General features: G+C 43.9%; 1 protein-coding gene across 1 annotated transcript; it reads right to left on the reverse strand.

The window, feature by feature from the left end:
• Positions 1-2,502: 2,502 nt before the first annotated feature.
• Positions 2,503-11,996, reverse strand: il12a (interleukin 12a). Its single transcript, XM_055646366.1, has 6 exons — positions 11,803-11,996; positions 11,313-11,473; positions 9,618-9,719; positions 9,444-9,494; positions 9,239-9,343; positions 2,503-2,968 (listed from the first exon to the last, which is right to left on the reverse strand). Exons 1-6 carry the CDS (start codon positions 11,822-11,824, stop codon positions 2,789-2,791), a joined length of 621 nt encoding a protein of 206 aa, XP_055502341.1. The 5' UTR covers positions 11,825-11,996; the 3' UTR covers positions 2,503-2,788.
• Positions 11,997-17,471: the final 5,475 nt, after the last annotated feature.

A 17,471-nucleotide genomic window follows, 5' to 3' on the forward strand; every position in this document is an offset into this window, starting at 1 on the left:
AAACAGAAAACAATGATAAAGCTGATTGCAGATGAACTAGAAGGAACATAATTTTGTTTTAAATGCAGTGAGTTGTGGTGATCCAGAAAGTGGTTGAAAGGTGATGGAAGAAGATACTGAGGTAACTTTCAAAAAGAAGTTAGATAAATGTTTGAAGGATATTTTTTTTTTACAGCTCTGTAGTGATGGTCAGACAGCAGGATAATTGATTGGCTCTTTCAAAGATCCAATATTTGGTAATGTTGATGGGTAGAATCCCCTATCCACGCTGCATTATTACATTATCCTATAATTCCACAGGTTTATTGCACTCTCCATTTAAATGTGATGTAATCTGTGCAGACAATATGCTGTGTAAATAGAGCTGATCATGTTGGCTGTGATGTTTGGTGGACTGTGTGGGGTGGGAGAATTGTTCCGAGGATAGTGTTAATGTGTGAGGATTGCTGGTGAGCACACGGAGGGCCTGGTTCCGTGCTGTATCTCTAAACTAAACTAAATCTAAGCTATGAGTTTCACTGCCATTTCTTTTGCAAAATATTCAAGCGAATTTCGTGTTCGTTTTCTAGGTCTGCCAGAACTTGAGAGTCTTCAATTTACAACAGAAGTCTTTAATGCTTTACTCAATGCTGGCAGCAGGACAACTCAAAATGGCTGCAGGCTGCACCCACACACACTGTCTACAGACAGGATAAACTATATACAACGGGTTCTCTGTGCATCTGCCAATCTATTCCTGTTTAAGTTACCCGTGCTGTTAGCATTTACCATTGTGAAATGATTCATTAATATTTCCCATTGAATTCTGCTGCTGCCTGTCACTGTGTAATGGTGCAGACCAACCATTACATGGGCCTATAGTGTGAATATATAAACCATTCTTGTCTTGCATCATGCCAGGAAGCTGGACCCAGCCCTAAATGCTTCCTGCAGACTTGTCACAGGTTGTCTCAAGCCAACAAGTACTGACTTGAACACCTGCTGATAATGACAATGCTGTGAAGTGCATTCAGCTCTGAATAAACAATATTTAATCTTGTGATGTGGACTCGATAAGATCTTGAATGTAAAGCACTTTTTTTTGCAGGCACTTTTCTTGCTTTTGAATATTAAAATGCATCAGAGTGACCACCACAACACTTTAATGTAAAATCCCCCAAGGATATAAATGTATTTGATAGTTATGTATGAAGAAAATTGTTTCTTATATATGAATCATCTTTACATATGAGCAGACAGGTTTATGCACTCTCAATGTAAATATGATGTAATCTGTGCAGACAATATGCTGTGTAAACAGAGCCGTTCATGTTGGCCTGAATTTTTGCAAAAGAAATGGCAGTGAAACGAATGGTTTAGATTGAGTGTAGTTTAGAGATACAGCACGGAACCAGGCCCTTCGGCCCACTGGGTCTGTGCCGACCAGCGATCCTCGCACATTAACACTATCCTACTGACAATGTTTACATTTACCAAGCCAATTAACCTACAAACCTGTATGTCTTTGGAGTGTGGGAGGAAACTGAAGATCTCAGAGAAAACCCATGCAGGTCACGGGGAGAACGTACAAACTCCGTACAGACAGCACCTGTAGTCGGGATCGAACCCGGGTCCCCGGCGCTCCATTCGCTGTAAGACAGCAACTCTACCGCTGTGCCACCGTGACTGCCCATCATTTGTCATGATTTTTCTGTGAATCCAATAACAATCTTAGGACATCAGAAGAATTACAGCAATGTGCAGGGATAGGCTATAAATGCCCGCTCTTGACTGAGAAAACAACATTTCCAGACGGGCATCTTCAAATACGGAAATCCTGAAGTTGTTTCCAGGATTTGTCAAGATTGCAGACTGCATTCTAAAGTTGAGATGCTGTTTTTCTAAATGTTGGGATAGTCCCTGCCTCCTCTGGCTGCTTGTTCCATACACCCACCACCCTTGGTGTGAAAAAGTTACCCCTCGGATTCCTGTTAAATCTTTTCCCCGTTCACCTTAAATGTACCTACATGATGCATCTACATCATACCTACAAAGTATGCTTCCCGAGAAAAATTCTCTCGGCATTTTGTTCAAGTTAACCGTGCTGTTAGCATTTACCATTGTGGAAATGTTTCACTAATATTTCCCATTGAATTCTGCTGCTGCCTGTCACTGTGTAGTTGTGCAGACCAACCATTACATAGGTCTATAGTGTGAATTTATAAACCATTCTTGTCTTGGCTCATGCCAGGAAGCTGGACCCAGCCCTCAATGCTTTCTGCAGACTTGTCACAGGTTGTCTCAAGCCAACAAGTACTGACTTGAACACCTGCATAAATGCCCTCACCTGGTAAACCAATGCACAGCTGCCGATTTCGCTGCCGATAATGAAAATGCTGAGAAGTGTGTTCAGCTCTGAATGAACAATATTTAATCTTGTGATGTGGACTCGATAAGATCTTGAATGTAAAGCACTTTTTTGCAGGCATTTTTCTTGCTTTTGAATATTTAAATGCATCAGAGTGACCACCACAACACTTTAATGTAAAATCGCCCAAGGATGGACATTTATTTGACAGTTACGTATGAAGAAACTAGTTTCTTAAATATGAATCATCTTTACACGTTAGCAGACCCAGTGGTCGACAATATAATATAACAGTTATCCCACATAAACAGATAAATAATAAATAAATATTTAAATAAATTAATTGTTCCAATGGGAGTGTCAAGGCAAATATTTGATATAAATAGTGCAAATAAAAAGTTAAGGCAACACAGTTGGCCAGACCATGTATACTTTTCACAGCTACTTTTCAGCTTGGCTAAGATAGCTCATCACTCTGTTGATTGTGATGGTACGTAATTTGAAGGACTGGAGTAATTTGCACAAAGCCATCCTCTGGGGAAAGTTGTTGACTCTCTCTTCTTCATCTGTTGAGCCACCCTCAGTATAAACATCTTCATGGGTCAGATCAGAATTCAGGGCCTATGAAAAAAGAAATGACAATAATTAGGAATCAGATTTTGGGTCATAAATAGTTAATTTCTTGAGACATGATTAGCATATTTACGTAAACTGAAATTAAATCTGCATTGAAAATTAGTTGGTTTTCCTCTTGGCAAAAGAAATAGGTGGAAGGCGACAAAATTCCGGATATAAATATTGATTTCTTATTGTGTACATCTTTGATTAAACAGAACCTGCCGGAGGACAAGTGTGTCGCAAAGCTGAGAAAACAAGGGAGGATTGTTAAAGAAGGAAATTCAGAGAAAGTAGAAATGCAACTGAGAAATGTAATGGGAAATTTAAAAAAAGGATATATTGTTAAAAATAGGAGGATAAAAAAACAGGATTAAGCAGTAACGGTAGATTGGATGGGATTACAGTAAAGATTTGAATTGATAAAACAAACAATATTCTAGAGGTACACAGAAATGCTGGAGAAACTCAGCAGGTGCAGCAGCATCTATGGAGCGAAGGAGATAGGCAACGTTTCGGGCCGAAACGTCTGTAGAACGGTTTTGGCCCGAAACGTTTCCTATCTCCTTCGCTCCATAGATGCTGAGTTTCTCCAGCATTTTTGTCTACCTTCTCTTTCCACAGTTGTTGCTTGACCTGTTCCATCTTTCCAGCATTCTCTCTGTTTTTTTGTTTCTGATTTTTCAGTATCTGCAGTTTTTGGATTTTCATAAACGTTCCTTGGTCTTGCGACACATGCGACATTCTCAAATTATCATCATTCTTTTTGCACCCTATACTTAGAAACATAGAAAATAGGTGCAGGAGTAGGCCATTCGGCCCTTCGAGCCTGCACCGCCATTCAATATGAACATGGCTGATCATCCAACTCGGTATCTTGTACCTGCCTTCTCTCCATACCCCCTGATCCCCTTAGCCACAAGGGCCAAATCTAACTCCCTCTTAAATATGGCCAATGAACTGGCCTCAACTACCTTCTGTGGCAGAGAATTCCAGAGATTCACCACTCTCTGTGTGAAAAGCGTTTTCCTCATCTCGGTCCTAAAAGATTTCCCCCTTATCCTTAAACTGTGACCCCTTGTTCTGGACTTCCCCAACATCGGGAATAATTTTCCTGCATGTAGCCTGTCCAACCCCTTAAGAATTTTGTAAGTTTCTATAAGATCCCCCCTCAATCTTCTAAATTCTAGTGAGTACAAACCGAGTCTATCCAGTCTTTCTTCATATGAAAGTCCTGACATCCCAGGAATCAGTCTGGTGAACCTTCTCTGTACTCCCTCTATGGCAAGAATGTCCTTCCTCAGATTCGGAGACCAAAATTGTACACAATACTCCGGGTGCAGTCTCACCAGGACCCTGTACGACTGCAGTAGAACCTCTCTGCTCATATACTCAAATCCTTTTGCTATGAATGCTAACATACCATTCGCCTTCTTCACTGCCTGCCGCACCTGCATGCCTACTTTCAATGAATGGTGTACCATGACACCCAGATCTCTTTGCATCTCCACCTTTCCTAATCGGCCACCATTCAGATAATAGTCTACTTTCCTGTTTTTTGCCACCAGTGGATAACCTCACATTTATCCACATTATACTGCATCTGCCAAACATTTGCCCACTCACCCAGCCTATCCAAGTCACCTTGCAGCCTCCTAGCATCCTCCTCACACCTAACACTGCCCCCCAGCTTAGTGTCATCCGCAAACTTGGAGATGTTGCATTCAATTCCCTCGTCCAAATCATTAATATATCTCGTAAATAGCTGGGTCCCAGCACTGAGCCTTGCGGTACCCCACTAGTCACTGCCTGCCATTGTGAAAAGGACCTGTTTACTCCTACTCTTTGCTTCCTGTCTGCCAGCCAGTTCTCTATCCACATCAATACTGAACCCTCAATACCGTGTGCTTTAAGTTTGTATACTAATCTCTTATGTGGGACTTTGTCGAAAGCCTTCTGAAAGTCCAGATATAACACATCCACTGGTTCTCCCTTATCCACTCTACTAGTTACATCCTCGAAAAATTCTATAAGATTCATCAGACATGATTTACCTTTCATAAATCCATGCTGACTTTGTCCAATGATTTCACCACTTTCCAAATGTGCTGCTATCCCATCTTTAATAACTGATTCTAGCAGTTTCCCCACTACCGATGTTAGACTAACTGGTCTGTAATTCCCCGTTTTCTCTCTCCCTCCCTTTTTAAAAAGTGGGGTTACATTAGCTACCCTCCAATCCTCAGGAACTACTCCAGAATCTAAAGAGTTTTGAAAAATTATCACTAATGCATCCACTATTTCTGGGGCTACTTCCTTAAGTATTCTGGGATGCAGCCTATCTGGCCCTGGGGATTTATCGGCCTTTAATCCATTCAATTTACCTAACACCACTTCCCGGCTAACCTGGATTTCACTCAGTTCCTCCATCTCATTTGACCCCTGGTCCCCTGCTATTTCCGGCAGATTATTTATGTCTTCCTTAGTGAAGACAGAACCAAAGTAGTTATTCAATTGGTCTGCCATGTCCTTGTTCCCCATGATCAATTCACCTGTTTCTGACTGCAAGGGACCTACATTTGTTTTAACTAATCTTTTTCTCTTCACATATCTATAAAAGCTTTTGCAGTCAGTTTTTATGTTCCCTGCCAGTTTTCTTTCATAATCTATTTTCCCTTTCCTAATTAAGCCCTTTGTCCTCCTCTGCTGGACTCTGAATTTCTCCCAGTTCTCTGGTAGGCTGCTTTTTATGGCTAATTTGTACGCTTCATCTTTTGTTTTGATACTATCCCTGATTTCCCTTGTTATCCATGGATGCACTACCTTCCCTGATTTTTTTTTTTGCCAAACTGGGATGAACAATTGTTGTAGTTCATCCATGCAGTGTTTAAATGCCTTCCATTGCATATCCACCGTCAACCCATTAAGAATCAATTGCCAGTCTATCTTGGCCAATTCACATCTCATACCCTCAAAGTTACCTTTCTTTAAGTTCAGGACCCCTGTTTCTGAATTAGCAATGTCACTCTCCATCCTAATGAAGAACTCAACCATATTATGTTCACTCTTGCCCAAGGGGCCACGCACAACAAGACTGCTAACTAACCCTTCCTCATTACTCAATACCCAATATAGAATAGCCTGCTCTCTCGTTGGTTCCTCTACATGTTGGTTTAGAAAACTATCCCGCATACATTCCAAGAAATCCTCTTCCTCAGCACCCTTGCCAATTTGATTCACCCAATTTATATGTAGATTGAAGTCACCCATTATAACTGTTTTAACTCCTTTAACTGTTTTAATTTGCTGTGTCCTTACTTGTACACTGGAATCATACTGCTCATCTGCTGGAGTAATATGTTGATTTTAGACTTTACAGTTACAGTGCAGAATCAGGCCCTTCGGCCCAATGATACTGCACCAACCAGCGATCACACTAGGGACAATGTACAATTTTATCAAAGCCAATTAACCTACAAAACCTGTACATCTTATAGAAACGTACAAAATTCTTAAGGGGTTGGACAGGCTAGATGCAGGAAGATTATTCCTGATGTTGGGGAAGTCCAGAACAGGGGGTCACAATTTAAGGATAAGGGGGAAGTCTTTTAGGACCGAGATGAGAAAATCATTTTTTACACAGTGAGTGGTGAATCTGTGGAATTCTCTGCCACAGAAGGTAGTTGAGGCCAGTTCATTGGCTATATTTATGAGGGAGTTAGATGTGGCCCTTGTGGCTAAAGGGATCAGGGGGTATGGAGAGAAGGCAGGTACAGGATACTGAGTTGGATGATCAGCCATGATCATATTGAATGGCGGTGCAGGCTCAAAGGGCCGAATGGCCTACTCCTGCACCTATTTTCTATGTTTCTATCTTTGGAGTGTGGGAGGAAACCGGAGCACCCGGAGAAAACCCATGCGGTCACAGAGAGAACATATAAACTCCGTACAGACAGCACCCATAGTCGGGATCGAACCCGGGTCTCTGGCATTGTAAGGCAGTTACTCTATCACTGCACCACTCTGTTGCTCCTTGCTGCTTCCCTGGGCAAATAATGACCAGTAAACAAGCCGTCAAACATTCCCTGGGCAATAATTCAGTAAACATGCCGTTAATACTTCCATCAATATGAAGTTAACGAACGTAACAAATCACAGGTACTGGACTTTGTAGGGAAACAATTCGCCACAAGGTGCTAGCCCGTGGAGTTTGAGTCTTGACATGGATCGATTATGTGAGATCCTATGCTCGAGTTCAGAGGAATGCAAGGAAGGTGACATTATCTGCAGGATGGTGATGAAAGGATTCCCCAGACATTGGAATGTAGGTGGCTAAAGGCAGAGCAGACAATTCTGAGGTGAAATAAGCAGAAGCCGCAGGAAGACTGAACGTAAAGGAACAGTTATCAGTGTGGAGGTAGTTGCAAAGCTGGATTTCCGGTGTTGCGAGGCATAAAAAAATCTAGGTTTCAAAGTGGATAATGCAGCAATGTCAGACACAATGTGCCAGAGTAGCTCAGCCAACCATGCAGTATCTCTGGAGAACAAGGATGACTGACATTTTGGGTCGGGACCCTACTGCAGACTCGACCCATTCAAAACTAACATTACAATGTTGGCAGCTTTCCATTCCTTGGTACCTGTCCTATAACTAGAGAGGTTTGAAAAAAAACCTCAACAATATTTGGAGGGTCTCGACCCGAAACGTCGCCCATTTCTTCTCACCAGAGATGCTGCCTGTCCCGCTGACTTGCTCCAGCTTTTGTGTCTATCAACTGTATTTTCCCTTGCTTCTCCATTTTCAGGGATGCTAAAGTCTTCTCTAATACTTCTGTGAGGTTACAGACTTTGATGGATGAAGATGATTGTGTTGTTCTTAATATATGTTGAGGACATTTCATTTTTCCAACACCGAATGCCAAAGCACTAGTTGGTGCGAAATGTATTTGTTTCGAGATAGGATGCTTGGGTGGTGCTGGTGTTAAGATGTTATATGCGGACACACATTTGCTAGGATATGGGAGGCATTTAAGAGGCTTTTGGCTATAGGCACATGGATATGCAGTGAATGAAGGAATTTGGATCACATGCAAGCAGAGGAGATTTAATTTAGCATCATATTCTGCACCCATTGTGGGCTGAAGGGCCTGTTCCTGTACTGTACTGTTCTATGGATGCTTTGCCATTGAATGATGATGGCATATAAAGTGTGGGACGAAGGTAATTCCTGGAGCATTTCTACAGCTTGTGGAAACAGTACAGTTTGGAATGGGAATAGAAGCCATTAGTGGGGACATGTCAACAATAGTAAAATGAGTAACTGCAGAAACAAATGCGGAGCAATGTGTTGGTGATGCCGGGTATAAGAGATAGTATAAATCTCAGAGCGCTTCATTCATGTAGAAACAAGAAACTGCAGCTGCAGATTCACACAAAAACCCCCCAAAGTGCTGGAGTAACTCGGTAGGTCGGTATTTTAGAATAAAGGGGAGGTCATTTAAGACTGAGGCGAGAAAATACTTTTTCACCCAGAGAGTTGTGAATTTATGGAATTCCCTGCCACTGAGGGCAGTGGAGGCCAAGTCACTGGATGGATTTAAGAGAGAGTTAGATAGAACTTAGGGGCTAGTGGAGTCGAGGGATATGGGGAGAAGGCAGGCATGGGTTATTGATAGCCATGGTCACAATGAATGGCGGTGCTGGCTCGAAGGGCCGAATGGCCTCCTCTTGCACCTGTTTTCTATGTTTCTACGTCAGGCAGCATCTCTAGAGAACGTGTAGCGGTGATGTTTCGGGTCCGGATCCGCCTTCAGTGTTTCCTTTAAGTTAGAGGCAGATACCAGATTTCGTCGGGAAGTGCAGGTGTGGGCGCGGATGTTGGAGTCAGCGATGCTTTGAGCCGTCTTGAAGAGTGATGCTGGATAAGGAGCAAGGTAGTGCGGGTTTGTTTTCTTTGGAAAGACAGATTGGCTGAATAAAGGGAGATATTAACGACGTCTGTGACTTGTTCGACTGTAACCAGGAATGGGGCTTGAGCAGTGACGCTGGAGCTCGTCTACGAGTTATGCCTTGCGACATGCCCCATTCTGCACCAGAATAAATACCATCATTTTTCCTTCACTTAAACATGGATCCCGCCCTGTACTTCAAGGAATCCACCAAAATAAAGGCTGGATTTTCCGGGGCATGTAGTTTTTCTCCCTCCGCGGAGTTTCACCGTTCACTCATTTATTTTAAAGACACATAACTTTAGTTTGAGTAGAATTGCACTTTTACCTTTAGGAGACTGGCTATGCCCTTGCGCACGTTATTGGTGACTTGTGTGAAGTTCTGCAGTTTACCCTCGTAGATCAGCAGATCCGCGGTGATATTTTGGTAGCACTGTGGATAAAAAAACCAAAAAACACGGTGTGATGCCGGACTCAAATTAATTCAGCGACTGAACTGCGAGTTGGGTGAATTAAAATCTGCTTTGACCTACCTGGCTGGAGCGGAGGCAGTTCTGCGGGCTTTCTTTGCACCTGGCCGATTCCTGCAGATTCACGGAGAAAAAAACACGTTTGGAATTGTTTGACCAAGGGGGAGGGAGGGGGGGGGGGGGGGGGGGGGGGACAAAAATTGTCTCTAATGTCACAACGCGCTTGCTTTCTTTTACCTGCTCCGGGGAACAAGCCAGGACGGTGTCGGTCTTACTCGCCGTGATATCTTCCAACACCATGTCAGTGTCGCTGCAGTTAAACCCATCAGTCACGTCCGGCTAGTAAAAAACAACAGCAGATATTAACACCAGCAGCTATTAAAAGTGAATGAACTGCAGATGCTGGTTCAAACCGAAGATCGACACTGGACAGAAGGAACTGGTGACGTTTCGGGTCGAGTCTGAAGAAGGGTCTCGACCCGAAACCAAAGGTCCACCAGAATCCACTGTGCGGGATAAATTCCACGTGTTTTCTCGGTGTGATCGAATAAGCCACGGATAAAACAGAAGAGGATATAGGCACCAAAGCGGGAATTAAGAAAACTGATAAATGAATGAGTGACCTGGCCTTCTTCTGGTCACCTTTTCTCTGTAATGATTTTTAAAATACTCTTTAGAAAAAAAATGACACAAAGTGCTGGAGTAACTCAACAGGTCAGGCAGTATCTCTGGGCAACATGGGTAGGTGACGTTTTGAGTCGGGATCCTTCATGCTATCTGACCTGATGCTATCTCAAGCACCTAGTGTCCTTCTGTATTTATCAGCATCTGCAGTTTCTTGTTTGTACATTTATGCAATATAGATTTTCTACATTTCGAACCAACCTCCGGGGTGGAAGATTGCAACCTTCACGTGGTCCGCCCTGTTTTGACTAATATTCTTATTTATATAGCACATTTTCAGTCAACTTGCATTGACCCCAAAGTGCTTCACATAATTACATTACACACAGGCAAAGGTGTGTGAAGTGTCTTGCCCCAAGGACACAACAACAGTATGCATGCAGTCCAAGCGGGATTCGAACCGGCTACCTACCGGTCGCCAGCCGAACACTTAGCCCATTGTGCCATCTGTCGTCCCATCGCAACCAACTCCACTGCACAAACGGAAGATCAAATAGAACAAGTTGTCCAACAACTTTAGGCTGTGCACGCCACACTAAAGAAAACGAAGAACCAACCTCCCTTCCATTGACTCCATTACACCATGCTGCCTCGGCAAAGCCACCAGCGTAATTACGTTTCATCTTGGCCACTCTCTTCCATCTCTCATCAGGCAAGAGGCATAGAAGTGTGAAAACGCACCTCTTCAGATTCACCACCCCCCTCTCCGGGCACTTTTCCTTGCAACCGCAGGAAATGCTACACTTGTCACTGCCTCCCCCCCACCCCCACCCCCATTGACTCCATTCAAGGACCCAACAGTCTTTCCAGGTGCGGCAGAGGTTCACCTGCACCTCCTCCAACCTCATCTATTGTATCCGCTGCTCTAGGTGTCAGCAGCTTTACATCGGTGAGACCAAGCGCAGGCTTGGCGATCGCTTCGCCGAACACCTCCGCTCGGTTCATAATAACCAATCTCCCGGTGGCTCAGCACTTCAACTCCCCCTCCCATTCCGAATCCGACCTTTCTGTCCTGGGCCTCCTCCATGGCTGGAGTGAGGACCACTTTAACTTGGAGGAGCAGCACCTGATATTCCGCTTGGGCAGTTTACACCCCAGCGGCATAAACATTGACTTCTCTAATTTCAGGCAATCCCTACTTTCTCCTCCCCTTCTCAGCTCTCCCTCAGCCCACCTCTTCCTTTCTTCTTTAAACACAAAACTCGCAGCTTGAAGCGCCCACTTTGCAAGAAGTTATCAATGACTTACATGGACCAGACACTCCTTCACCTCTTCAAGTAGGTGTCTAGAGATAGTCAGGCATTTCCCCACATCTATGTTATGCTGTCGTTCAATCGGATTCCCGACGGAGAAGCAGAAGAGATGAAGGATGGCCAGGATTGCAACTTTCCATTGCTTGGGAGCCAAACCTGTAATTAAAATCAATTCAAAGTTCTGTGCCGTTTAAATCGCTCTCCTGACATTTTCCCCCTCTAATTTTGTTTTAGTTTAGAGACACAGCGTCCGCGACGACCACCGATCACCACCCACGCTAGGGACAGTTTACAATGTTATAATGGGTGACTTTTCGGGTCGAGACCCTTGTTCAGGCAAGGCGCTGTACCGCTGCGCCACTATAATGCACACGTCGAGGTGCAATCGAGTTTTGTAACGCTGGATACAGATTTTCTAATGATACTTTAAAAAAAAATGTTGATATAAAATGAACATAAAATATTCTCAACATATCCGAACTAACCGGCGGCGACTGGTCGGCTCATCGCGATGTTCAGCGAACGAGAGAAGTTGATACAACTTGGAAGTTGAACGGCACTGTGTGACTGAGACCAAGGATGCCTCTCATTGCATTCACTATACACTTTATAGGCAGTGCGGGGGGGATCCCCCTCCCACCCACTCCCGGCATTTTCAAGGTGGATTGATGAACATGTAGCCGGCGAAAACACGTGTGGAAATGCACTTACTCCTGCACGCCTTGTCATCTTTCGTTCTGTCCTGTGTGTGTTGTTTTTCGCTTTCGCTCCACCTCCCCTTTTTAATTTCAGCCTCCACCGTTCTTCAGTTTCCCTTCAGTTCTACTCTTTCCGTTCCCCTTGGCCCTCGCTTCGCCGCCGGCTCAATTCCCACATTCCGCTCCATTCGCCTGGTCCTTATTTCAGGGAAACGGCAGGAAAACTCCGCCGAAGTTTCGCACAGTGGGCGGCACAGAGAGAGAGAGAGAGAGAGATTCACGGGGAGAGGACGTGAGTTTACAAAGTTCACGCCACGCTGGAGAGACACACACACGCATCAGAACCCGCCGCACTTTCTAAGAAGACGCTCATAAAATGCCCGTTTCGAAGTTTCCTTTTAAATATGTGTCAATTTTCATTGGCGGCTCAAAATCACGTCCCCAAAACGGCTTTGTGGTAAAGTTACAAGCGCTCATCAATGGGGAAATGGTCCTTCATTGACATTACTAGTTTCCTTCTAATGGTTATCAAAGAAAAACACAACAAATAATGGATTCCCCAAACCAACCCCACCGCCAAGAAACTAATATCTTTACAACAACGTGTTTATAATTTAAAAAACAAACACCCCACCCATTCTAAACTACTTAATTCATTGAAGTTAGACACAAAACGCTGGAGTAACTCAGTGGGACAGGGAGCATCTCTGGAGAGAAGGAATGGGTGACGTTTCGGGACGAGACATTTCTTCTGTCTGAAGAAGGGTCTTGACCCGAAACATCACCCATTCCTTCTCCCCAGAGATGCTGCCTGTCCCGCTGAGTTACTCCAGCGTTTTGTGTCTAACTTCGGGTTAAACCAGTTTGGGCAGTTCCTTCCTACACAGGTAATAAATTGAACATTTTTCGTTCTGAAAATCCCCCACCCAAGTCGTTAAACTAGCTTCAAAGCCGTCTTGTTGCTATCTCATTGTCTGTAACTCATTGTCACCTAGGCCACAGCTAACCTGTTCCCTTGATCATCGTTACTTTTTGGCAAATCTTTCATTAATTTGTCCTATATCTCTCTATATCAGTGCTTGTTAAACTATTTCAGTGTTATTCACCCTTGAGTCTTGGGTGGAAGATTGCAACCTTCATGTGTTTCGACGAATGCAATCAACCCAGCGTGCACAATCAAATAAGATCAAATAGAACAAGTTGTCCTTACACACCACATGCAAGAAGAAGACCCTTGAGTCTTTATCACAAACATTTCATTCACCCTCGACTAAATTTTCTTATGTTTTTTGGTAATTTTCGTCTTATTCTATCTTGTGTATAATATATATAATTTATTTAGTCACATGAGCAAAAAACATAAATTAACTCATTCACCCCAAAATAATTTCATTCACCCTTGGGTGAGCCATTCACCATTTTAGGAAGCACTGCGTTAATCACCTCCTATATCTCTTGTTTCCCTTTCCCATGACTTTCAGAGTGAAGAAGCGTCTCGACCCGAACGCCACCTATTCCTTTTCTCCATAGATGCCATCTGACCCACTGAGTTACTCCAACGTTTTGTGTCTGTCATCGGAAGTGCTGAATTATTTTGCTTTCCACAATGGGGAGAACACATTTGCCCTTCAGAGATGGGAGTACTCCTGAGAGGAAAGGTACAGCACCAAGACCATCAATTTATATCCCATGGATAGTTGTGTTTGTGTTGCACCGGTATTTTACACCCAATCCTCTTCTTCTTCTTGAGAAGAGTCAAGTCAAGAGAGTTTATTGTCATGTGTCCCTGATAGAACAATGAAATTCTTGCTTTGCTTCAGCACAACAGAGCATATTAGTCAACAGACAGCCTACCATGTCTATATATATGCTACATATATATATCTATTGCTACGTATATATATATATATATATTGCTCATTATTCTATGTTTGCTCTTCTGGGGAGATACTAACTGCATTTCGTTGTCTCTGTACTGTACACCGCACAATGACAATAAAGATTGAATCTGAATATGAATCTGAAACTGAATCTGAGTCATCTCTGGGTGCCCGCTCTACCACCCACCAAATGGAGCTGAGAGCCTGGCAGGCATTGACACAGAGACAACAACCTGGCTGCTCAACACCCGGCTTGAGATCCAACTATTCCTTTGGTTTATGTTTCATTCGCAAGAAGAAGAAGATGATGAAGTTGTGCCAGTATTTGACACTCGATGATTCTAACAGGATGGTTATCGGACAATTAACACCGCATGTTCATTTGGATTTTTCAACTTTCAACATCTGTCATTTTAGTTTAGTTTATTGTCACATGTACCGAGGCAGACAATAATAGACAATAGACAATAGGTGCAGGAGTAGGCCATTCGGCCCTTCAAGCCAGCACCGCCATTCAATGTGATCATGGCTGATCATCTCCAATCAGTACCCCATTCCTGCCTTCTCCCCATATCCCCTAATTCTCCTAATTTTAAGAGCCCTATCTAGCTCTCTCTTGAAAGCATCCAGAGAACCCGCCTCCACCTCCCTCTGAGGCAGAGAATTTCACAGACTCACCACTCACTGTGAGAAAAAGTGTTTCCTCGTCTCCGTTCTAAATGGCTTACTCCTTATTCTTAAACTGTGGTCCCTGGTTCTGGACTCCCCCAACATCGGGAACATGTTTCCTGCCTCGAGCGTGTCCAAGCCCTTAACAATCTTATATGTTTCAATGAGATTCCCTCTCATCCTTCTAAACTCCAGAGTGTATAAGCCCAACTGCTCCATTCTCTCAGCATATGACAGTCCCACCATCCCGGGAATTAACCTTGTAAATCTACGCTGTACTCCCTCAATAGCAAGAATGTCCTTCCTCAAATTAGGGGACCAAAACTGTAGACAATACTCCAGGTGTGGTCTCACTAGGGCTCTGTACAACTGCAGAAGGACCTCTTTGCTCCTATATTCGATTATTCTTGTAATAAAGGCCAACATGCCATTTGCTTTCTTCACTGCCTGCTGTACCCGTATGCTTACTTTATTAGACTGATGTACACGGACCCCCAGATCCCATTGTACTTCCCCTTTTCCCAACTTGTACGATGAAAAGCTTTTGTTGCGTGCTAACCGGATAGCAGAAAGACAATACACAATTACAAACGAGCCATTCACAGTGTATTGATAAGAAATGTTGCTGTAGGAATAGAGATTTAAAAGAGTGGAGCAATTGTAATGCATGATTGCAGATCCACTTCTCTGACCAGCACACAAAGAATCACCTGGGTTGTGCACCATCTTGGATGAAATCGTCAGGAATTGGACCTCTTTCTTTAAAATTACTTATTTTTGTTTTATAGTTGCTTTAAGGACCCAGTTGGTTGCACCTTTACCTCTAATAAAAAAATACATTGTTGGTGTATTGTTGGAAGTGCCAGAAGAACTGTTAAGTGGAAATCTGAAGGAGGGTTTGGACCCAAAATGTCATCTGTCCATTCCCTCCACAGATGTTTTCTGACCTGTCCAGTTGCTCCAGCACTGGAATGTGCTGCCAGGTCAGATGGTAGAGACAGATTTGATTGTGGAGTTTAAGAGGCTTTCAATTAGGTTTGTGGATATGCAGGGAATGGGTGGATATGGATCATGTGCAGGTAGATGAGATAAGTTTATCTTGGCAGCTAAGGTGAAGTCCAGAAACAATCTCCTCAGTAAGCTTGCTGGCTCAAAGTGGGGGGCAGCAGCCCCCACACTGCGCATTTCAGCACTAGCCCTTGCATTTTCTTCAGCCAAATATTGTGCCCCTGTTTGGTCCAGGTCATCCCACACACACCATGTGGACACCCAATTGAACCCAACAATGAGGATCATCACAGGAACAATCCGCTCAACACCACTCCCCTGGCTCCCTGTCCTATCCAACATAGCCCCTCCACACATCCGGCGAGTAGTCCTCACTCAAAGGATGCTCCAAAAGACCAAAAACTCCCCTCACCTGCCAATTCACATGGACATCTTCAACCCACCCACTGCTCGACTTCCATCTAGACGACCAATTTGGAAGAACCTACCACCAGCTGATTTCACCATCCAATCAGCTTGGAAAAAGGAATGGGAGTCCAAGGACGTCCCAAATAAACATCTGGTGTCAGACCCCACCCTACTGGTCCCTGGCACCAATCTCCCAAGCAAGCAGTGGACGACGCTGAATAGATTCAGGACTGGACATGGCCCCTGCTTGGCCAGCCTTCACAAATGGGGCAGCAGTCCAACCCCACGGTGTGCTTGTGGAGAGCAGCAAACAATGCAACACATCATTGAAGCATGCCCTCAACAAAGACTCAAAGGAGGACTTGTCACCCTTCATACAGCAAACCAAGAGGCAACTGCTTGGCTAAAGGACTTTGCATTCGCTAAATAAAACATCTTGGCATCATGTTCAGCACGTTCACCCTGTGGGCTGAAAGGCCTGATCCTGTGCTGAATGTTCTTTGTTCTTGGTGATAGAGGTTGCATATTTGGGAAATTCTCATTGTAGGCTAGGACATCTGCACTGCATGTTGTAGATGGTCTAGAGCTGTCGGGTGCTGATGTTGAAATAACATTTCCTTACCAGAGCTGATTGTGGTGCCAATGATGTGGGCTGATTTGTCATGAATGAAGAGAACTTCCTTATTGTTGGATCAGCATTCATTCAGACAAGTGGAGAGGAGTCTAGCAATCTTCCAACCTATACTTAGCAGATGCTGAAAAAGCATTGGATGTCATGACATTTGTCATGAAGCAATATATCCAGCTCCTAGCCTCCTCTTGCAGCCCCAGTTTTACCAGCGGTATGAATGTTGATTTCTCTATTTTCAAGTAACTCTGATGCAAATGCAAATTTCCTCTCTCTCTCTGTCCCTTCCCCTTCCTAGTCATCCTGCTAGCTTTACGGTTCATATCCTCTCGTCGTCACCTCCTACAAGCCAACAATGGATCGTTGTGGGCTCTTTGGCAGTCGATGCCAGTTCTGATCTGTTCTGTACCTTTTTATATCTTTCTTTTCCCTCTCCCCTGACTCTCAGTCTGAGGAAGGGTCTCGACCCAAAACGTCACCTATTCCTTTTCTCCAGAGATGCTGCCTGACCTGCTGAGTTACTCCAGCACTTTGTGTCCATCGCCTCTGTATTGATGTGGTGGGTTCTGTTGAATTGCTGATCAATGGTCATCCAGTGGTTAATGAATGTGAAACATGTTATCATTGAACATCACGGGCATAAGGTTGGCAATTGTCTTATTGGACAAGCATGCTCATTGCCTGGCACTTCCATGGCACAAATGTCAGCTGCCACTTATCAGGCCATGTCCGCACACACTTGAGACTTGCTGCATGGTCATGAATGTAATTGATCAGGGTGCAATCATCACTAAAACACTCCTCTTCTGACCTTCTGGGAGAAGAAAAGTCCTCCGTGAAGATGGCTGTGCATTGGGCACTGC

This window comes from Leucoraja erinacea, chromosome 14 (genome assembly GCF_028641065.1).
Source record: "Leucoraja erinacea ecotype New England chromosome 14, Leri_hhj_1, whole genome shotgun sequence".
Taxonomy (NCBI): Eukaryota; Metazoa; Chordata; class Chondrichthyes; order Rajiformes; family Rajidae; genus Leucoraja; species Leucoraja erinaceus.